Source organism: Cebidichthys violaceus, unplaced genomic scaffold, assembly GCF_023349555.1.
Source record: "Cebidichthys violaceus isolate CVI_PGR_0920_01 unplaced genomic scaffold, fCebVio1.0.p SCAF_7, whole genome shotgun sequence".
Taxonomy (NCBI): domain Eukaryota; kingdom Metazoa; phylum Chordata; class Actinopteri; order Perciformes; family Stichaeidae; genus Cebidichthys; species Cebidichthys violaceus.
The window spans coordinates 11,479,861-11,504,972 of record NW_027176927.1 but is presented as its reverse complement, the minus strand read 5'-3'; the positions used below and the strand labels follow the sequence as shown (position 1 = coordinate 11,504,972).

Here is a 25,112-nt window from a genome sequence, read left to right as displayed (position 1 = left end):
CAGGAGATGTTGAAGTTTAGAGGACTATAGGAAAGTGAGAAGGAGGAGAAAAAGACTGCTGGAGGTTGTTTACCTTTCATCTACTGTACTCAACTCATGGAGATGATCTGCCATCTCCAGAAGTGCTCACCCAGAGGAATATGGTTAAATATTTCTCAACTTACAGCCGTTTCACGTAAACCTAAGGATACACACTTCTGTGCCAACACACAGTCTAACCCACACTCAATCCCATGTCTGTCACGCACAGAACTCTGCACAAGAACCCCACACTCCCCACCCATACACACCCACAACCTTGTCATTTTCTATGACATCTCCAGCCTCCATTACCTGCATACATTAACAAACCTCTCTGATGTTAAAAATTATACATTCATACATTTGAATAATTCAGATTATTTTAAAAGCTGTGCACTCACTCACTCTCTCTTTTTTCCAGATGGAAAGAGAGCTATTTACCTCAAATCACATTTGAATAAATCCCATAAATCCTTTCAAAGTTCCCTGGGATAAACCAATCAAATACCCCAAATGCTGGCTGACTGGCCAATCAAAATTAGCATGCGTACTTGCAGCGTTTTTTTTAAAAAGACATCAAATAGCAAATCAAATTGCAGGGCCTATTTGTGAGGCTCAATTTGTTTAAGATAAGAAAAATGTGGCTAATAGAGTGAGAGTGAGAGAGAAAAAGGGGCATTGCTGCAGCACCATAACGTAATTCCAAACCTAACAAAAATATTTGATGGAGTAAATAGCCTTTGGTTTATAAATGTGGTAGATGATTCTATTTGTTTAACAAAAGAGGAATGCATTATATGTGACACACAAAATATACATCAGAAGGGTATGGACGCCCAAATATTCCTTGGATGAAACCTGCTTATCACACGCCTGTGTGTGTGTGTGTGTGTGTGTGTGTGTGTGTGTGTGTGTGTGTGTGTGTGTGTGAAACAATTACAGCATGGCCAATATATAGCAAAATATTGTTTCTAGAGCAGCAACAATTATGTTTACAACAGCAAGTCACTATATAAAGTCATTAATATCTCACTGGAAACAAATGTAAAATGTCAATAAAATAAATAACATATTATAAAGAATGAAAAACACAGACAGTGTCAGTCATTCCTTCAGGCTGCTTCGTCTCAGCCGGCAGAAAAGTTTACTAAAATCGTTCATGCTGTGCTTGTGTAAACTTTAGGGTTGCCTTTTATTTTACATGTTGACAGATGTATTGATAAATTACTGACTTTTACTCGCAAATAGTTTACTGCACGTAGAGCAACAAGTGTAGTTGCTGTGAACTTGAATATCCTTAACTTCACCTGGTTAATTTTCTCTCTCTGTGTGTGTGTGTGTGTGTGTGTGTGTGTGTGTGTGTGTGTGTGTGTGTGTGTGTGTGTGTGTGTGTGTGTGTGTGTGTGTGTGTAGTTGGGGGAGCTCAGCCCGACAGAGAGAGCAGAGCAAATGTGTGCTGCAGCATTAGAATAAATGACATCAAAACATTAAAAAGTACTAATAAAAAGTAGAAATAACGTTGGATATTTAGCACCGGGTCCCGCGTAATACCGGGTTTCGGAACGCATCCCTACCTTCAGATAACGTAAAACGGGAATGGCTCCCACTAGACCCAGTGTTCATGCTGGGTTGCTGTAGAAACATGGCGCCCTCCGTGGAAGACGACCTGCTCACTACATAGATATAAATGGCTTTTTCTAAGCTGAGGAAAACATAACGATTCCTAGTTTTTGGGTGATTACACACTGATTGAAACATAGTTATGAATATTACATTCAATATCTGCCAATAAACCCCTTAAATGTTCCACACTGTCTCGTTAACGGTTTAACAACTTAGACACTTGTTTTGGAATGTATCCACCATAGAGAGGAAAAGAAAGATACTGAAACCTCATATCTCTCATCTACATGTCACTGTCTGTGAATCATGACAGGCGGTAACCTCCAGCTTCCTCTTTCTCTGTTTTGAAAACAACAACTAACCGTCGCTGACATTCATGTTTCCTGCGTTTTAACAGATTACACACGCGCACACAAACACACACCCTTTATATCTGATCTCGAAACTGAAGTTCCTGCTCTGTGTGCTACAACTATGGTTAACCAACGTCAAGTCTATCACAAGTTTTTACATGAACATGCAAATTGTTTTGAGTACATGTTGATTTGATAACTATGGTGAAATGAATGAATACATGTATTTATTCATTCATTTAATGAATATTGTCTGGGGTTGTCATGGAGACTGGACCTGAATTTTACCCAAATCTTTAGGTTACAAGACTAGTCACACAACGCAGGCTTACCAAAATAACAGTATGCCCTGCAACTTTTCTCAAACAAGTGTAAAGGGCAGGTGTATCTTCACCCTGCACCGTCACCCACATCGAACATGTGTGCACGCGCGCGCGCGCGCACACACACACACACACACACACACACACACACACACACACACACACACACACACACACACACACACACACACACACACACACACACACACACACACACACACCACGGTTCAAGCAGCTGGTGAGTTTGCCCTTGACTGCCCACCCCTGGGCTCTGCAGTGCCATGGATGCAGCTGTTTTAAAGATGCAGCTGTTTTAAAGAGTTCTGAATGGGATTTAGAGAGCCATGTCCTTGTCAAGGGTATATTCTGGTTTTTCATTACCAAGAGATAAACGGAGTCTGTGCTCAGACCGACAATAGCTATGCTTAGTAAAGCTGATCTTTAGTATTACTATAGCGCTGTCAAACATTGTACAACTACTTGTGTATTGATCAAATGTACAAGCATCCATACCAGGTGGAATACCTCGTACCAAGTAGCATTCTTATTAGATTTGTTCCAGAAGGGATTTTTATGTATACATGTTTTTTTGTTAACGTATTTATCTGTAAGAGCACAATTAGAGGGAGTCTGAGATGTAAGAGTTTCATTGCCAATGACTGCTTCACTGGAATTGTTGTGTACATGATAATAAAAGAACTTGACCATTGTGCCAATTGCTTACATCGCTGCTGTGTTCCTGCCACAAAAGTAGTTTCAACTGCTGTGCAGCATCTTCACATCTGTTATGCCGAACTATAGACGTCCGGGTTAAAATTGAGTTTTCTTCTTGTTAACTGTATTAGCACTGCTGTTGTGGTTTTGGGTTGCAAAAGAAACAACACAGGGTCATACCAATCATCATCTTTAAAGTTGTTTTAGATCGTGTAACTGTCAGTTGTGTGTTCTTGTGCCAGCATGAATTTCTGGACAACTGAATCCAGAGTGCCTGCTGTCTCAAAGCATTCAGAACATCACACTTAAAACACTGGTTGCTAATTTGTTTGTTGCATCTGCAATTAAAAAGGCTGCTTTTCATCAGCTGTCTAGTGTTTTTAAAAGTGGGGTTTCCCAAAAGCACATGTGCAGGGATGAGGATTTGTTTACTGACACATAATAAACAAGTTGTACATTTGATTAGGCTTAAATAGCTCTTCTAACAGGCTCATGATCAAATTGAATAGGTCACAAAGACCCGAAACGTTACATTGGACATGAATTAAGAGGTTTCTAATCCAGTGGAGAGAAAAAGAGGGAAGATGATGAGAGGGATGGATCTGAATTCCTTATTTATGTAATAGTTTCAGTGCATGCTTTTACAGATGTAGCACACAGATTTTACATATAAATCCCTTTTAAAATTCAACCAACTTTAAAAGAAGTCATAGATGTATAATATGCAGTGTATAATAAATGCTGTGGAAGTAAGATTTGTCTGATAATGTGCAGACTTGACCTTGACTGACCCGCCTGGGGCCTGGCCTGCTGTGCGATTAGGGATTCTACTCTTCAGGAACAGATGCCAGGGCACAACAGCTGTTCATCTGGCATCATCTCCCTGAAATCCTCGTCATCTTTTATCAACACCTTTAATTGTACAACAGCAGCACATCTCGTTCCACAGCAAATAAATCAAGATTATCAGTCGGTATATCCGGACATTCCATGACCCTAATTGTCTTGTTTTTGAAAGAAGACTGTGAAAGGACCGTGCATATTAACAGACACCCATAATTCAATCTCATGTTGCGACTGTGTCTGTGAGTGGGCATGTGTGAGACAGATCATGTACTCACCCTGGAAAGACTGGCTGGCTCTCTCCACCAGCTCCTCGATGGGATAGCTGGCCAGGTCTCCTCTGGCGTGCTTCGTCTTACAGTAGGTACACGCATTCAGACACCTAGACACACAGGAACAGACAGAGACATGATAAGAGGAAGTGATGGATGCAGAGAGCAGTATTCTAGACATGTATACAGTATAAAACAATCCAAAGATATGCACAAACGTTTGTTTTATTTGTTGCAAAGGCATTCAAACGTCACAAAACAATGTGAGAATGTGGCTACATCTGATATCAACAAGTGGGAAAGCTAATTTAACTTTATTTATAATTCATTTGATTACTTCTTGTACTACACTTTTCTGGCAATAAACTAAACACCATGTTATTCATTTGCTTGTAATGATTGGTTGGCTTATTTGATGAAACTATGCATTCTAAATCATTTACAATATAACGTCTCAAAATTGACCAATCCAGCCAATAACAATACTTTCACTTGAATAAACTGAACTGAACAGTGGAAATAGGAGGGATTGAGGAGAACACGGTGAGTACACAGATAGATTAATAATGTTTATAATGTTTTAATGAAATCTATTCATGCAATAGAGCAGACGCTGAAGATGAAAGCAGGGAGTCAAAATTGTCCTTTCTCTCCTTGAACTGTTCAGAAGGACTCCAGCTAGCTCCAGAATAACCGTGGACAGCTGTCTGCTAGACCGAGGCGAGCAATGGAAAGATTAGACTCAATACACTGTTTTGTTTTACAGAAAGTAGAGAAGCATAATTCAAATTGACCGTGAAAGGGAGGGAGTACGACTATGGAGCAGAACATTTAAGACAGAGAAACAATTAAACCAAAAAAAGGAGAAATACTGCCTCCCACCACATCTAGAAGCACGGCATGGTGTAAACTCTAGGGGAGTCTTTGTTCAGAATGAAGGGGGCTTTTATTCAAGAGTTGTATGTAAATCACTACTGAAAAGAATAAGGAGGGCCACTGTTAGAAGTGCTTTTTGTATTTACTCCATTAGGGTTTTATTTCTGACCTCCAATTTGTTATACTGGGTTAAAAATATACACTGTTGGTACCACAGTGGTTTCTTTTCACTTACTATTTCACTGTTAGCTTAAATTTCTGGCTACAGCTCTAGTTTGTTGCAGGAAAATGCTGTTGGATGAACACGAGTTAAACACTACGAGTTAAACACTATAAATAAGTTATATACACACATCTATATATATATATATATATATATATATATATATATATATATACACATATAGATGTGTATATATATACATAGAGATATATATACACACATCTATATATAGATAGATAGATAGATAGATAGATAGATAGATAGATAGATATATATATGTATATATTTATAGCACTTGGCACCTATAGCTTCAACATTTGTTATTTTTTGTATAACTCAGTTGAGGACGAAATGGAGCAAGATCTGCCAAGTGTACACCAGCAGTTATGTAAAAAAACAAACATCAGTAAAATACAGCATGTCAAGTGGTGTTTTCACTAAATAATAGGCCCCATACTAACCAAACTGTGACTAATACTGGACCACAGTCCAGCTAACAACACAACCATCTTTTAACACAGCACCAGTAATGAAAGCTGTTGACAGAGAATCAAGATCAAAAGCTCCAATTTCTCGTTATTGAAAGTGTAACAATGTTGAAATTGGTTCGGTGTGGAATTTTTACACTCCAGTGCTATGACTAAAATGCCTCACTAATGATTAACAACCAGAATGCTGTGATGTAAGGCAGCTAGTGTGAGACTATGACGTCAGACAGTTGTAGATAACAAGTGTTCAGCCTGTATCTGTGTGTGACAGACTCATGGAGAAATACCACGGATTCCCCAGAAGTTCAGCACAAACAGGCCAGCAACACACAACTCAGGGCTAAGGCAACAAGGCAGTGGAGATGCCATCAGTGTATCCTCATAGTTGCCACTACTCAATGAAAGAAGTCTTGAAGGCGCTCTGAGAAGAAAACCAAACAAAAGCGAGACCCTCAGCGCCCACGGCCAACCAGCAAAGCCGGACCTGCTGGACCAAATGCCACCGAGAGAGGAGTCATCTGCCCAATGAGGAGAGGGAGGCCAGGGTGGAAGTTAAACGAAGCAGGACCTAAGGCTATTCAACCACACTGTCTGCTCCTGGTTAATGTCCGGTCGCAGGAACATTCAGGCTAACCCAGCAACGGGAGGTCGGTGACCGTTGTGCCCACATCTTTACAGAAACATGGCTCCGTTGTAGCATCCCGGATCAAGCTGACTTTGAGGGCGGACAGCAGGACAATGTTTCTCTGATGTCATCTGTATTATCTGCCCAGAGAATTGTTTTGTTGCTGCTCTTAAAATTCCCCCGGATTCCTTTTTTTAAATTTTTATTCACCACAATAATTCACTTCTGTTTCTGTTTTGTCATGTTTGTCTCAAGGAGCAAATGGGCTACAACTGCATTTTTTTGTGCCGCCCTGTGTTGCATAATGACAACACATTATCCTTGAATCCAAAATGTATTTCCCAGAGGAAAGGTTACTTGAGAGTGTTCTTCTACGGCTCACATTCGGATACTTGTGCACATTCACACCACTGCCCGCTACTGAGTAGATCACCAAAGCAGCAATGCAAGAAGGTCTAAGGAGCCTATAGGTTTTTGAGCACTCTTTAAATTCATCATTTTGAAAAACAAGCGAAACACCAGGAGCATTTATACATGTCGCCAAGTAAAAAAACAGCTCCACTTAACTTAGAATATAGCTATCTATCCATCTGTCCGTCCATCTCGCCCTCTCAGGGTATTGCTTATCGGCGTTGAGGGCACTAAAGATGGCAGCTAGGTCAGAGGACCTAGCTGTGGAGAAAACAAAGACAGATGGGGCCCTGCATGTGCGCGCAAACACACACACATACACCACCAGGGGGTCCATCCATCCTAATGTGATCAGGCCCAGCTGAGTGGATCACACCAACATTAATCTCAAGAGACAGTCAGTGGCCTGCTTGGGTGTGTGCGCTTTCATCAATTATGTGCATGTGTGTGTTCATGTGCCTGTGTGAGTGTGCTGCTGCTGCTGCTGCTGCTGAGCATTAGTCCAGTATCACAACAACGCATTAGCAGTTTCGACCTCACCATCAGCCGAAACAGACTGCGACAACGAGTCAGCACCCTGAGACTGACAGTGACTGAAGGGGAGGAGTGGTGTCGTTGTGCTGAGCTTCAGTTACTTCATTCTGGTAAACTTTTTGTCTTCCATACTACAAGGAAAGATACGGTTGAATTTCATTTTATTCCACCTAGCAACAAGGACAACTTTGAAACTACACAATCATTACACATTATTACATTCATGAAAATGACACAGTTTATGACAAAAACACCAACACCAACAACCAACCAGTGCTATAAAGAAGAAATACCTCTAGAATAAAAAAAATAAATAAAACCTCTCCTCCTTATCAAGCCTCCATCCTTTCCCTCCTTTGTTTCAGTCCTCTCCGCCTTCTGTTTCATCGCAGTTAATTAAACCACAGAGCTAACTGTTGTACCTGACAACAGTGTAGGTCGTCAGTGTGTTACACTGAGAGAGGCCACCTCACCGGCATCTGTGTGTGTATGCGCATGTGTGTGTATAAGAGCGAGAGACTATTGTGTGGTTGCAGCCTTCAAAAGGTAACAAAGAAAGGAAAGCCCTGAGGTTCCTCTATACATTGGTAAACCTCCCTTAGCACACACACACACGCACACACACACACACACACACACACACACACGGTTTAGGTTCCCTCTGGAGCGGCTCCCTTGTGCTGCATCAGACAGAGCGTTGGAGAGTTGAGCTAGCAAAGGTTTTCTCAATGATAAGCGTTAATTAGAAAACTGCTCAATGCGTAAACAAATTGGGCCATGTGAGTATTTACGTGGATATGTGCGTGTTCTTGGGGGTCCATATTGTGCTGGCTTAAAGATGTAATTATGACAACAAAGCTCAAACTGTGAGGGGAAGTCTGAGCACCTCGCAAATTGTAAAGTAAGATTATTCATCACACTTATTGTTGAGACTGGGAGAGGGGTGGGGCGCGTGTATGAGCAAACAACATCTTAAAACTGTTATTATACGAGTGAACAAAGCCTCGGGCCTGTAAGTTTACTGTTTGTGTCATCTCAAAGTCAAAGTGGAGGTTGCAAAATAATGTGGAGTCAAGGAACAAAGAATGCTGACACAATGGAGTAAAGACCTATTAGGAGCAATGAATAGAGGATGATTAGTTATTCAGAGAAAGACTGACAGCTAAACCCTGTTTACCCTTGATATGCAGTAAGGGATGGCTGCATTCAAGTTACATAGGAACTTTGCAAGCACACCAATGATCCTGTGCGACTCGGGTTAAGACAGTATGCATCATATCTTAGCAGGGTCTCTCATTGTAAACCGTGATCACAATAGAGAATCAAACAGAAATGTTGATGCTTATAGTTGTTGAGCTTGGCCTTCTTTGCATAATTTTTATACAAAGAAATGAAACCAGAGCAAAAATGTTACAGATACGGTCAAACCTGCTTTTTGTAATTAGATGAGAATATGAATGGTGTCAATATGGGACATCATCATGTTCAAGAATCTATGCAAACATGTCAGCTTGTTGTGCCATTGCCTGATGGATCCCTTTAAAATCCCAAATTGGGCATATGACAGACTTAGTTTTTTTAACACGCAAAGCACACACAATGAGTGGCTGTTTTTGAAATGACTGTAGAACATCAAAAATGATGTTGAGATTTTTAGGGGTTATATATATATATATATATATATATATATATATATATATATATATATATTTGTGAACATTTTTCAGTGGCTTTTTAGAGATGGCTCACTGACTGCTATGAAATTGATTTAGACTACAGAAAAAAGTGGTTTACTTGAGTGTCTGGAACCTTTTACAGTCAAGAGCTTAAGTTGAGACAGCCATTGACATTTTTTTTTCTTTCTCTCCTACCAATATGTAGCTCTGGACAGACTGAGAAATAAATAAACACAAAGTTCACACATAATATTGTTTTTGCCTTTTTGTGTGTATTGGATGTGTGCTTGTGTGTGTGCATGTTTCTTTTCATCTGTGAATAGACCAGTGTGTGTGTGTGTGTGTGTGTGTGTGTGTGTGTGTGTGTGTGTGTGTGTGTGTGTGTGTGTGTGAGTCCTAATGCAGCTGGGGCCTGTTCCTCTCAGCGCTCAATCCAGCCTGTGTGACCCCTTGAATTGTGTTATTTAGTCGTGTTCCCAGCGCTGCACACTGAAACAGCCTTGTCTGTGTGTGTGAGTGTGTGACTGTGTGTGTGTGTGTGTGTGTGTGTGTGTGTGTCCCCGTGTGTGACTGTGTGTGTGACTGTGTGTACGTGTTTTGTAAAATGGGTCACATGCTGACCTTAGAGTTCTCTGTAACTACTACAGCAGCCTCGCTTGTTGTTTTGACTACAGAGAGAGAGCACGTGCATGTGTGTGAGAGCATGTGTGTGAAACCACAAGCCCATGTCTACTTCTTGTTCTGTCTATAAGCAGACCTCGAGACAGTGTTTGTACTAGATCAGTCCGCCCATTGTAACTGGACAATAATGGTGCGATGTTTGTTTGTTGTGAACCACTAGACATAGTGATAAAGTTAAGTGGTACAAGATCTGAAGTTACACTTGGAGGCTGTCTGATTCACGGCTTAGCCAGCTAATTATCTCACCTCACAACTAAACGGATATCTACAAGTATTAGATAAGTTATTGAACGCTTAATAAGACCTTATACATTCTATTAAATGGTGTATTTTTGGTGCATCACAGATCTGTAAAATCTCTTATCCAACTCACTGGTACCTTCTTCACAGGGTTGATCGAACGCATGCCTCTACACATGATCAGCTGAGTGGCAAGGTGTTGCGTAGGTTTAACCAACATGTGCCAGAGAGCAGGAACGTCCCTCTGCCAAGATTCCGGTAAAATTTCATGGAGGTGTTTTTACAGTGCCGAGTCTTTGGCTCGGCATGAAATGTGAGCAGCAGACCCACCGAAGGTAGCACGACCACACTCTTCTGTGTTTTCTGTCTCCGCACAGGAAAATAATGGCACACAATGATGATGTCGCCTGATTGACTGAAGCATAGTGAAGATCGCCTCAGTATGGCGCAGCAGAGCATTACCACAGAACATAACAAATGCCAGCCGATATCTGTGGGTCATTAAACATTACAACAGTTACTTTAAGCCCTAAAATGGGGGGAAGGGGTATCTATGAGAAGGGTTACAGCCCCTTCGCACTTAATCTGATTCATTGTAACGGTAAGCAACCTCACCTGGTCTAGAGGGTCTGCTTGCTAATAAAATCCAACGCACTGGCAAAAACAAAAAAACAAACACAAAATGTGTTAAATAATGTGACTGCACTGCATATGTACAGACACCCCTATAGACAAAACAACATCATGTTTGAGTCACAGAAATAAAGCCTCATCTCCATGTCGATGCTCCTGATGACTACCTCTTGGAAGGAAATGTAAGAAACTGGTGCAAATAGTCTGTAAGACGATCATAGTGTGTGTGTGTGTGTGTGTGTGTGTGTGTGTGTGTGTGTGTGTGTGTGTGTGTGTGTGTGTGTGTGTAAACTATGTTTGCTTGTGACACACTGGGGCTAATTCAGTTACTCAGGGGTTCTGTCGTGTAATGCCTTGTAATGACACGCAATCTCATTTTGTCCAAGGAGACACATCAATCTTTTGGATTTACTGTGGGGAGCAAAGTCTCTCCTGGTGAGTGAGTAGGAAGAACATTGGATGGAGATCATGCGCGTGTGTGTGTGTGTCTGTGTCAGGCATGTATTTGTGTGTTTGTGTGTTAAGCAGTAGGGAAGAGGGAAATGGAATAATATGTTCAGATCAGTGGAGCTGAAAACTACCCATACATTGGTTTGATAAACAGCAGGAAAGGCCACCATGGTACACAGCTAGAAGTTTGTGTGTGTGTGTGTGTGTGTGTGTGTGTGTGTGTGTGTGTGTGTGTGTGTGTGTGTGTGTGTGTGTGTGTGTGTGTGTGAGAGAGAGTGGGTGGGAGCATGCCTGCATATGATCATGTGTGTGTCGGGAACAAAATAGAAAAAGAAAAAATGGAATTCCTTTGTGGAGGTGTGTGTCTTCGTATGTGTGCTAAAGTGCTATATCAAACGGGATTGTGTGTGTGTGTGTATATTGTGCATCCATGCATTCCAACAATCCTACACACATATGTACGTAATTAGAAACCCTTGTGTAAACACCCTTCACTCCTCTGTAACTCTACTTTTCTGAAGCACATCAGCACATTTTCTCCCTCTTTTGTCGCTGCTTCACATGAAGCGTTTTCACTTCTCCTCCTCAGGGAGAAAAACAACACAGAAAAGAAAAGATGAGATCATTGACCAATGATCAAAACAAATGAAAAGGCAGTCAAGTAGAGCACTGGAACGTGGCTTGTGTATTTGCTTTTTAGATGAGGGAGCGATATGGACAGCTTATCTGCAGGGAATATCACATGAACCCATGGTGGTGATATTACTGCGTGTTAAACTCATCATGTGTCTCTCTGTGGCTCTTCATTCTCATAGGCCTTATTCACTTCCACACTGTAATTTCCAGCAAAATTCAAATTACAAAAGAGCACATAGGCCTGATTCAATTAGCTTTTAATTCACCTAATGACTTCCAAACTCCACTCGTTCCTCTCTACCACTTTCCCTTTCAAGATACTTGTATCTGAAATAATGCCTCCTCTTCTTATAGTGAATCTACTATTCTCAAGTGCTTGTCTTTGTTATAAGGTGCTGTGTCTTTTCTTACCACATCTAGGCCTCTGGCGTCAAAAACACAATGTCCTGAATTTGACTGACTTCCGAACAGAAGTTGTTGCAGAGGGGGCTAAAGAGGAGTGCTGATTGGGACTGAGAAAGTGGAACTCGACTATCAGGTGCTGAAGATTATCATCTACGTGCTGAAAAACATTGAGGAGGTACCATGAAGAGATTTATACTTTTTAGAGCCTGACCAATACGAAATTTTCGGGGCCGACAATGATTTTGATATTAGGGAGGAAAGAAATTTGTTATATATTGCACACACATATCCGGTCAGTCCGAATATGTCAACAAAGCATGGACAAGCTTGAATAACAACACACACACAAACACACACACAGAGAGAGGGAGTGACCCTTTTCTGCTCTGATAGACATTACAACACTATGTCTTCACATAGCAAATAGTTGTTTGCTGCTATATTAATAATATGAATGTTGTATTTTGCACCTTTAGTAATCACTGTTTTCATATCTGCACAAACGTTTTTGTTTTTGCTGACCTCTTAAGAGCAATGAGCTTAAATTCATCGTATTTTGAAGCAGTCATTGTTTAAAGTGCAGTGTATTGTGAAAAAAATGGAGTTTAAATTAGCATAGTAATCTATTTGACCACTCTAACATTATGTAGAAAAGCTGTGACTCTGAATTCAAAGATTTAAGAAAAGCTGAAAAACACACAGCTTTGTGTCCTCAACTCCTCTTCCATTACTCTGGCTGACCCAGGAGCATTATTGGCGGAAGAAGAAAAAGAAAAAAAAAGCATTTGACCTAAAATCAATGAAATACCTCTTTCTGCATTATGCTTTCCTTCTTAAGAATCTGGACATTAATTGTGGTCCTGCCATGTTACTTAGTGACACATCGGGTCAGTAACAGTAGTCAATAAATACTTTTGTATGAACTTCTTCTTTAAGGTTGTAAGTGTAGCTCTGACATTGCGGTTGTGCTTTGTGGCTTCAGTTAAGTCCTAACTTTGGCCACGCCTGATCTGAGGCTTATTGTTTTTCCTCTCCATTCAGACGCCTGTGACCCAAAAGGACTGGCTCTCCCAGCTGGCTATAGGCCTGAACATAACACCTCGGTCACAATGGTTAAAACACATCTATGTAAAGGTCAGCAGCGAGCTTGATAAGACCTATTCTTCCACTGTGCCGGCATGGAGAGTGGATGAAGAAGTTGTGGCAGCCAGACGCAAATTACAGGAAACAAGCAGCTAACATGGGGGCCTATCAGCCAACACACACATATTCAAAATGCACGCTAACGCACAAGCACGCACACACTTTTCACTTGGTATCAGCTTTGTTTAGATAGTGTGTGTGCCTGTGTGTTTATTTTGTCTACGGTGATTATAGAAATCAAGGATTTGGCAGGGATAAGGGTCTGTGAGCAATGAAACAGTAGCCCGTTCAAATCCTTTTTGATGGTAGCCCGCCACAGAAATGAATAGAAGAAGACGACACAGAAAAACATGATTAGAGATTAATACTGTGTCGCTTGAGTAAAGCATCCAAAACATTCATGTTTAAAAAGGTATTAACTATCTTTTCAAAACCCAAACAACGGCATCGTGCAATATTCAACGTGGCTTAATGGCCAGATTAAATTAGCTTTCCGTTAAGCAGATAAATATGTTACTATTAGTGTCAGAAGGTGAAAAAAAAGGGAAGAAAGGGAATTGAATAGAGGGAGCTGAACAAAGGGAGGAGGATAAGAAACTGGATGGGCTGCAAGGTTATCTTTTAAACTCCATAGATAGGTGAGGCCAACAACTCAAACAGTAAGAAATTTCCACTCTCCCGTAACAAAAAACAGAATTGTTGAAATTATGTATTAAATCCGTCAATGTTTGCTTTTTTTTTTCTACCTGTCCTTAGTTCAAGCCCTGAAAGCATTTGAAGGAGAATGAAGTGGGTGGCTGAAGAAACCATTAACCAAATATGTTCACAGTATCATAAAATGGCTAAGAAAACCAAAATAACTTCAATTGTATAGGAAACTGTTTAAGGAATTATATGACCACTGTCTTTATGGAATAACATTCACATTTTCACCAGCAGCACAAGCCTCCATCATGAATTCTACTTCTAACTATCTATCGGGAAGTAGAAGCTGCCAGCAGTGCTTCACTTGTGTTAGAGAGAGCTCTCAAACCACGAGAAGCCTACTCCCTCCGTCATCCTGTCTACCTGCCCGGAGGATACAAACGATGGAGTTGGTTATTGGTTTGGGGTTAGAGCGAAGGATCATTAACACCTGACTTTTAGCGCACTGCAATAACAATAACAGAGGTTATGACTGGCAAAAATGTAACTAAATAGAGAACAGGGAAGAGAAAGATAATGAAATGAAATGAGCTGTTACTGTGGAACAAAGGGCTTTTTTTTTTTTAATGCCTGGAGCGTAATGGCAATGGTTCACACAAACAGACACAGCAACAAACACACACACACAAGTTTAATGAACCATTCTGACTGAGTGGCTGTAAATTCCTTGTTTATGACGCTGAAGCGTCACAATTTAACTTGTTCACAAAGGGGTTTTTACTGTCGCTGACAACACGCGCACACACACACACACACACACACACACACACACACACACACACACACACAGCAAGATGGGACCGTTAGTGTAGCCTAGGGCAAAACACACACGCATACACGCAGCAGCTTCCCCAAAGTACCGAGGGTGCTAAAACTGGGACACAAAACAGAGCATTAGAAGACAGCGAAGTCTTTTTCCAGTCAGAGAGAATCAAAAAATGAACTCTGCCCTCAGGCTCATCAGTTTGCATAAAGAAGCTATGGAAGAACCCACGGAAGAAACAATCCAAAACTAAATGCTGGAAACTGGAACGCAAGCCAATTACAAGAGCCCAACATCAGCTGCTGGTGTCAACATCAGGAGCACGAGTACGAAGGAAACAGGTCTGATTCAATGCTACGCTGGTACACACCAACAGTGTGCGTATGTGTTTACAGTAGTTCTGTATTTTAGTCTTCACATTCATCAACTACTATTCCTTCCACTGCCGACCTTTCAATATGCGCAATAGATTTATGTTGTACTGTTGCAGATCTTTGCAACACAGACCGGTTTATTGTCAACACTATTCTTGAGGACCGGACAGTGGTTTGCCCTGCCTCTTGCCGCGGCGCACACAAAGGAAGGCAAGTGCTGGTATTGACAGATGTTCAAAGCTTCATTCAAAACCACGGCTAGAGAGTTTGACGTTCGGTACACATAGTGGCTCAGCCTGATCACCTTTGTAATGTGTGGAGAGTAATTATGAGACTGATGACTATGTTGGGTGTGTGTGTGGGTCGTGGGCATGATGGAGCTGATTCAAAATGAAACATAAATGTAGGCAACAGCCTAAGAACATTGATTCCGTTTGATTTTAGTGCCTTTTGTGTCACTTCGTCTTCAGAAGCCTGATGTTCAAGGTCCCTGTGAGGATGGAGGTATTATGCTGTTTGGAGGTCTATTCATGGCGTTGCAAATAAAAGCCCAGTGACATTATTATTCAAAAATGAATTAATTTCAATTTAACTATATTTCATGGACCAAGGTTGTTTGCTTACTGAAACAAATGATTGTGTTCAAATTGATTAGATTTCATTGAATAGGGTTCAAATCATATATTCAAAAACAACTGCATGGAAGGAAAGCAGCACACAATCAATAGAATGAATAGAATCAGAGTACACTTCAAAATGAAATGTGCCACAAAACATTTATTTTCTGTTCTTTGCTTCCATAATATCTCTAATACTCATTGTGCTGAAACCAGATCGTTCCCTCGATTTTAGCAATACCATTGGTGCGACACGCTGCTTCTGGACTGAACCGTTCAAAGAAATAATCAGGGTCTTTGCTTATTATTGAATCAAGTCAAGACTAATCAAAAGAACTGTGCTAATGGCCCAGGAGAAACCTGACAATGTTCTTTTAATACAGAGCCAGAGGGCATTTGAGGACTAGCTGGACTATGTTGAATTTATTTTCTGATGGGGATCAAATTAACTGCATGAGGGGGAAAAAAAGCCAATCTAATTTGGATTTAATAGATCCAAATGAAATTAATATGCAACTTAATGAAACTAATATTGTGAATCAATTTGAAGATGAAATTAAATTTTCATAGGTAGTCCCAGGTGAAGCCCGGCTGTTGTGAGGATTTGCACTAATAAAGAGAACGGGATGATACAATAGGTGCATCTGTCAGACACAGACTAGAACGACTCTGAGCAGAATGACTAAATGGGTTTTATTCAACAAGATGAATGTTAGGATGATCACTGTTTACAGACAATAAGGTTTTAGGATTTTTCTATGTATAAAAAGGCCCTTTGGGGTATCTAATAGACCGAGAGGGCCAATGTGACTACTGTTGATGTTATACTTCATTTGAAAAAGCATCAGTAATAATCAAACAACACAAAGAGAATACAGCCACGCTGCCACTTCGTGAGGTTTTACTTGAGTTAAATCAGCATGCTGACCATACTTACAATCATTAAGTTGTATTCCATTTACCATGCGGCCTCATTACATAGTAAGAAAAAAATAATCTATTGTACTGTATTTAAGCTATGTTAATATACTATTCCCTGAAATGATTTGAGATTCAAAACTTTTCAAGGACCAGCAGATAACCTGTGGAAGCCCTCCAGCCTACAGCGGGACATCAACTTGATATTTGGTTGGAACTCAGGGATGCATCCCACATGTTCATGCACAAAGACAAACTGGCAACAAACTGGAGACATTAAAGGCGCCCCACACACACACACACACACACACACACACACACACACACACACACACACACACACACACACACACACACACACACACACACACACACACACACAACAAAGTAAGAGTTTTAAATGTTCTCTTCTGGCGCAGAGGCAGCTTGGAGAACAACTGCAACTGATGTTGTGCATGTGTGTGTCTGTGTCTCGAACAAAGATCTCTCTGTTTCCTCTGCTGACAAATGCCACCAATGATGTCACTACTACCTCAAAAGAATATTTAAAACAGATCATCTAAAAACAGAACACATAAAGAGCTCATTCTCTCCATTTTCCTTAATACACAAACACACATGTCAAGTTCCTGACACTGTGATTGACCCACTCACACAAAAGCACACATTAAGCTTGGATTTTCACCAACACAGTGTTATTTGCAAGAGATTTGTCTATAGCCGATTCACCGAGTCATCATATTCCTGTAATCCCCCGGCCTCTGAAAAGATTTCCAGTTAAAAGATTAAAAACAAAGGGATTTATTTGGAGCCAGCCTGACCCTTTTGAAAAACAACAGCGAGTTCATTTGGAGCAGATACCCGACCCCCTGCTGGAGGGAGGCTGGCAAGGGAGGGACTTCTGTACACACATCCAGGCTGGAAGGCCCACAACAGCACACACACACACACACACACACACACACACACACACACACACACACACACACACACACACACACACACACACACACACACACACACACACACACACACACACACACACACACACACACACACACGGCCAGACACACACGGCCAGACACGCAGGTCCACAAGCACATGAAGCAAGTAATACAGAGATTCACACTGTAGCTGTCATTATGACCAACACAAAGTGAGAAGAGCAACTGAGAGGGATTGAGATCCATTTAGCAGCAATTATCAAAATGGCACACAGAGGCTGTGAGAGAGCCCCAAACTGTGTGTCTGCATCTGTTGTAGCTATTCATAACAACAACACCAGCAATAAACCAATCATATGACGCGGGTGGCCATTTTAGGCAATGGTTTACAGGGGAGCAGTGAATGAAAATTGGCACATGCTGACAAACACTCTGGCAGTAAAAAAGTTCCATTTTCTTTGGGTCACAAAGCGCCATTTTGCCTTTTCAACATGCCAAATTTGGCGCTGACCAGAAGTGCCATTATGGCTGAACCGGTAGGATTTATCGGTTTCCTTGGCATATTAGATTAAGTGTAGTCTAAGAAGCTTAAGTCACTGAGCTCACTAACATCTAGGGCACAGACAACTCTTTAGGAAAGCACTCACAGGATTTCGGAATTGATGTTGTCTTTAAATTAAGGCTGGGAGTACATAGTGTGTGTTTGGATAATAATAAAGACAAAATATAAAGTGGGAACTACACGCCCATGATTGTTTGCATTCTTTCCATGTTTTTCAAGACGACGGTCCCCCCTTTACCTAGGACAAAAATGTAAATGTATACATCTATTATGAAAATGTGATATATGTTGATGTTATCACCATGCAGCATCACAATGTATCCACTGCATCACTATCACACCCAAAACAATCATAAAAACCCTCCTCCGGCAATAAAGCAGTAAAAATAAACAATAAGTCACGACTTGAGAGCAGTCACCGCCTTCTTGTTGGTGGATCACTTTGTTACATGTAGAAGAACGTAGCTGCACATTTTTGCAGAAGGACTAGTTAGTTTCAGTAGAATGTTGAGACCCCCTCACCGACCGTAACTAATGTACTTACAACACGCTGAAATAAATAGATGATGTAATGTCTAGAGATGGTGATTAGTAACAGCTTAAGCTTGTTTCCTTGACAGCAAGTTAAAAAGCTGAAGGACTTGACAAAAATGTGTGTGAGAACATAAGAGTTTTCATTTTAAACAAGATATCTCCAGCATCACAGAACACTAGTTTGATGCGTACAAGTTGTTTACTTCCTCGCTTTGTGACGCTCAGGCCATCAGTGTGCAGATACTGAAGACGTGCAGGAGGATGATTGATGGATTATCATCAGTGGAGGCCCAGCACAGTGGAAATAATCTGTCGTAACTCTTTTAACTAGCCCGCGGAGAATACAGCACATGGGTTAGTAGAGAAACACAGACCTGTAAACAACATGAAATTAGCCCATAAAAATGTGGGTGTCGGTTTGAGTGTCTGTGCATCTACACACATGAAGGTGGTCGAGTCCATCTACCGAGCCATCCATCCTTCTATAGTATCCATCTACAATATGTACATCTATATCCATCTACACTATAAAATGACTGTTTATGGTAAAATAACCAAACCAGACACAACAGAAGCATTGTTAAACTAACTCACTGCCAGTGACACAACAGGCAAATCAACAAAGAACTGCAACAGGAAAAAAACACAACATCACAGCTATGATGGAAAAAAAGGTGACAAAGGAAAGAGGTCTATGTATGTATTTGTGTCTTTAACTTGATTTATGAGTCAAAGCTATCATGAAGCTATTACATTTTAAGAACAAATAGCACTATATGTACATGCACATACATACAACCTACTACACACACACACACACACACACACACACACACACACACACACACACACACACACACACACACACACACACACACACACACACACACACACACACACACACACCTGCAAAGCCATGGGAAAGTGATACAATTAGAAGCACAGAGGGGCACTGTTTAAGTGCTTGAGCAAACAGAGAAAACACACACACCATAAACTGGAATGGTAGGTAAGCAGTGCAATTGAATTCAGTTGAAGCTGAATATTTTACGAGTCTTGCTTGTGTGACTGTGTCCTACCCGGTGTTGATGGAGATGATTTCAATGAGAGGATTCTTCCTGATCTTGGGCAGGTCCAGTCTTGCTCCCCCGAGCCTCCGGCCTCCATCTTTCTTCTGACCCAAAAGACGAACCGAGTGGCCTGAAAAACAAACAGCACTTCAATACATATTAGACAGAGACATTAACTACCAGCATACTATGTGTGAGTGATTGCACAGGTGTAGGCATTTGCATGTTAAAAAGGAATACATTTAAGTAAAATGTATTATTTGCCCTGTTAAAATTGCTAAAAACCTGATTTAACTGCTCAACAGAACAAACAGCTAGAAGAGATTATTCACAGTTGTGAAAAAATTCACTGTTTGGAGGGTTGCATCACTTTCTCTCTCGCTCGTCTGTCTCCATAACACACTCAATGTACAGTACACACACACAGACACACACATTTACACAAACACATTTACATATAACCTTTCACCCATGAACACAATACCACTTAAAAGCCTTGATTTCACTTCTGTCATCTATTGAGTGTTCTATTCGATGTTAAGCGTGACCAGGACACAGGACCGGGCTGAGCAGCTCATCAGAGCACACATCATATGGTAAAGAGAAAGAAATGAAAAGGTCTGGCTGTGCAGGAAATGGCATTACAGGCAAACCTCTTGTATCAAGTGTACTTTGAATCAATTAAGGATGAACGTGAATTTTTGAAATACACAAAGTGGGAAACATGTTATTCTTGCTGATATTAACAAGATACTTAATAGAAGTGAGAGAAAAAAGCGGGACAGGAAAGAACAAGTGAATCTACAAAATAAAGAAGAATATTTTACTCAAATCTTTTACCAACTGCACACAGTTACAACTCTAAAAGTAGTATTTCTCAGACGATATCGCACATTATAACACAGAAGCAAATTAAAATCCATAGCGGAGGCAAATCGCTAATAACAAGTGCAGAAATGGGTTGCATGGGTCTCTTCTCCGACTGTCTAATAGGCTACCAGCTAGAAGGTGTGCGAGACGGAGGCGTTGAGGGATGGAATTGTCTTCCTGTTTTCATCCGCTTTACACGGGTCTCCTGGGAGGGAGGGCTCAGGGCAGGAAGCATAGCTATCAATTGGTAGATAAAAATGACAATCTGCCCCAGAGGAGGACAAAGAGCCAATCGGTGAGGCGTGACCAGTCGTAATATCCCAGTACAAGCAAGGAAATTAGAAAACTTCCCTCTTGGAAAACAGCTGGGACTTAAAGCACAGTCAGCCATGCTTCCATGTATCAGTCAATCCATCTTTCGCCATGAAACATAGATTTAAAATGCATGCATGCGTCAACGTTCTTCCTTCCGTAACCGCCGCTCCATCTGTTGACTGATCGATCAATTCGTCCATATATTATTACTTCCTTTAACGTCTAAGCTTTGCCTTTCCACCAGCTCATCAACTGTTGTTAAACATTTCAGTGGAAGTTCAACAAATGTACTATATCGTAGAGGAGAAAGTTAAGGGCATGCCAATGATAAAAAAAGGTCCACAAAGACTATTTATTCTTGAATATAAAGCTTCAAGGCCTAAGTTAAAACTCTTCAAACTCCACTCCACTCCACTTTAAAAGCATTAGAAATCAATTGCCTCGTGTTTGAACCTTGATAAGTGAAAACATTCACATCAACATTAAATGGGTACGTGACCCTAAACTATCCTACTGGGAATAAAAACAAAATGAAAAAACAGAAAAAATCATACCAATCTATCCAAAGCACAAAGTGGCAGACCATCACAGAGCCTACCCATAATGGCTTCCATGTTGAGGTTCAACAATGGACTTGGAAAGTCACATTTTGGAGATTTGCAGCTTCACTGGCTGAAAAAAATCTTCACAGGACGGCTCGTCAATGTGACTGCCACCCAAGACTCAAGAAATAATCTCCCATCAGCATGGAATCGCTCCAGGAGTGAACCCAGAGCCAAATTCAATGTAAGGGCCGAGCGGAGGATAAAAGAGCTGACTTTTGAAAACCCAAAAAAATTCTACCCTATTCGTCATCTCAAGTACAGTGTTTAGAGAGGCCAACTGCTGTGATGGGCAAGACACACATCACCCTATACCTATTTTCTAAATATGGACTGCCCTCCTGTGTTTTTCCCAATGTCTTGCTCCTTTGTTCTTTTCTCTCCTTCATAAATACAAACCGACATAAATCCTTCGATACACTCGTAACAGCCCGTTATAACAGGCTGGAGAAAAGGAGGGAGGGAAGGCAAGGATAGATGGATGGAAAGGTAGATGGATAGATGGTTGGACGATGATAGAAAAAGATGCATCACAGATGAAAGACGTGGAGGACGGCCAGATGGATGGTTAGATCAGACAGCTAGGGAGCTAAAAGATTGACCTGTTGACCTGTGTCTGATGTCTCATAAGTGGTGGGACTTGTTGTGCTCCCTAGTTTGATTGTAAAGCAGAAGGATCGGGGGATGGGGGCACATTGGAAAGAAGGGACAAAGCTGGAAGATGATATATGTAATTTAACCCTTCAATATATATATATATATCATATATGTATGACTGTCCTTGAAAACACAGTTTATTTTCTTGCCAAAAGTCAGTCTAATCAATTTTGATGGGAAATATCTCAGATTAAAATGCATTATTTAATGCAAACACTTCAAAAGCCATATATGAGGATTCAATGCTTGACAATGACAAGCTTTTGACACTTCTAGATAGGTCGTCACTGAGCATTAAAAGACAATGTTCAGAATACCTTTAGATGACCAAAAATACATGTGAATGCACAAACCTGTCTCTTTGTACCTGCTCCTCATTTCCTGTGTAACTGTCTCTTTCTAATCGGCCATGTGTTTATACTCCTGCTGTATTTGTTCAGCAGTGATACACTCAAACAGTTTGTTTGTCCCGGTGAAATAAGGATCATGAGGTTACATGGACGCCATGTAGCCTCTGATCTGTAGCTAAGTAGATACATTAGCCTGACTAACCTTTTCTGCCCTCTGACTCTATGTCACACACACACACACACACACACACACACACACACACACACACACACACACACACACACACACACACACACACACACACACACACACTAAATCTTAACCGCCTCGGAAACATAAAAGAATATCAGGTGAAATGGTATCATCTGAGGCTATAATCTCAGTGAGAGAAGATCAATATTAGGAGGCCAATAAAGAAACAAAGACATCAAAACGGCCCTATAAACAAAGGAGCTACAGCAGATATGTATTAACGGTGCAAAGATCAGACTTCAGAGTGTGCATTTCTTTAAGATTGAAAACATGAATAAACCATTTTTTCTAACCTTTGTGTGGGCTTCTGTATACATGTTGTCTTGATTGAAAAAATGTATACATTCTTTCTCTGTATTTTACTCTTGAAATAAGGACTTGTTGTTGTGTTTCTGTTTGTTGAGCATCACCGAGAGACGTGAAATCTGGTTATGTGTCTTTGCATAAATGTGCATCCATGGGTGTCATTAATTAGTTCTTTTATAGATCTGCCAGTGGGCTCGGTATACAAGATAAAGCCAATTCTTTGTTTGTTGTTAGCAAGAAAATCAACATCTGCTGCAGCTAGAAAGTATTGATTTGGATAAGCAAGCTTGTGACCACTAACAACATTACACACCAAATCACTGATCCACCAGCACCACCAGACCGGCCAGTAGTTGTAATGTGTGTGACTGTATAAATGTTAAGCACTGTGTGCACGCTCAGCAACCCAACCCGAGATAACTTAAGGATAAAACATGGCCTGCCATTTACAACAGGCAGTAACTGGAGGTTTATGTTAGGTAGATGCAATATGATTAAAAGTCTTACAGTAGTGAAGGATCTCTATGGAGCGACAGAGTTTTTTTAGTCAGAATCCAAAGCGAATACATAGTCTCACACTCCAAGAAACACGCTCATAAAAGCATACCAGCACTCTTGTCAGGTGGAAAACAGACCTGCAAGCAATTTTAGAGCAGCAAAGAACTGCGTCTATTAGCGGTTCATTGAAGTAAGTATTTTAGTAGCCATTACGAAAGGCAAATCCCCGAGCTTAAAGGTTTATGCCCAGGCCTCCGAGCTGAAATAACAGCTCTCTGTTTATACGAGGTCATAAAGAACTGTAATGATACTGGGGAAATTAGTTTCTATGGAGGGGGTGAAGAAGGAAGGAAGGAAGAATGGAAGGAGGGCAGAGGGGCTGGAACAAGGCCGTCAGAAGGCAAAGGGATGAGGAAGGACGGGGAAGAGATCAAGAGATCCTGAGGACTGAGAGGAAAACGGAAAGGGGAGAAAAAGGAAAGAACGAGCAAATCATAGAGAAGACGGGGGAGAATCAAAGTCATAGTGTACATGTGCGAATGAGTGAGAGTGTGTGTGTGTGTGTGTGTGTGTGTGTGTGTGTGTGTGTGTGTGTGTGTGTGTGTGTGTGTGTGTGTAGCCAGACGATTTAGGGTTGATGACACATTGTAAAATTAAGCCTCAGTTCAGCTGTCCTTCATTAGAGTGAAGCCTGCAGTGCAAACTAGTAACTCACTCACTCTCTCACAGACACACACACACACACACACACACACACACACACACACACACACACACTGTAAACTCAATCTGTTCTTTATTAGAGAACAGCTGGGGGTGTATGACAGCTTGACTGGACACTCGCACACTGTAAACTCTGCCTGACCTTCATTAAACAGTTAAGAGCGGTGGTTCACTAACAGTTTAAACGGATGACCTAATCACTGCCATGTGAGTCCGTCTCAGTCAGAGAAGACTTCACTTAATAAGCTGCACGGACAGCAAGACGACTTCTCTTTTACACACACAACGCCAGTTTAAACTGTTCTTACGGAGCAATGCAGTCAATACGTTTTGAATGCATTTCCTTTAATGAAATGTACCATCATTTAGCCCATGGAAAAGTGAGTCTAATCTTAACATAAAGAACACAATTGTATTGATCTTTGTACCTTCAAATAACACTATAGCTTTTCGTTTATTATTGACAACTGCTCATAATTAAAATGTTTTAAAAAATATGAATAGTGAGATAATAGACAGAACGTTACAATGCCATTTCTATTTGATTATGTGCTCTCTTACAGGAAAGTGATAAATTATTCTTAGTCCTTGCGTTCTGTCAATAAGCAAGCCGACTACTTTACTGAAAATCATTCATACATTTCCTATTTCAACAGTGAAAGGGCTCTTATTTATTCATGTAATAGCTGATCAATGCATTTCTGCTTATTCACTCATACAATGAGTGCTTGTGTGTGTGTGTGTGTGTGTGTGTGTGTGTGTGTGTGTAAATACCTTTAACAGCCTCGTCCACTACTTCCACCACTCGATCAATCTGTTGGACCTGAAAAACCAACAGACACACATGGGAGTGGTTTATTGATGGGAACCAAGTCCAAACA

The 25,112-nt window shown here is 40.8% G+C and overlaps 1 protein-coding gene across 1 annotated transcript in view; it reads right to left on the bottom strand.

Annotated features, from left to right (window-relative positions):
* cdkal1 (CDK5 regulatory subunit associated protein 1-like 1) overlaps positions 1-25,112 on the bottom strand; it is a 213,284-nt gene that overhangs the window by 120,108 nt on the left and 68,064 nt on the right. The window contains exons 6-8 of the mRNA XM_068736267.1: positions 25,006-25,054; positions 19,667-19,787; positions 4,156-4,259 (exon numbers count right to left, since the gene is read on the bottom strand). Coding sequence (XP_068592368.1) covers positions 4,156-4,259; positions 19,667-19,787; positions 25,006-25,054 — 274 coding nt within the window. The remainder of the gene's footprint in view (positions 1-4,155; positions 4,260-19,666; positions 19,788-25,005; positions 25,055-25,112) is intronic.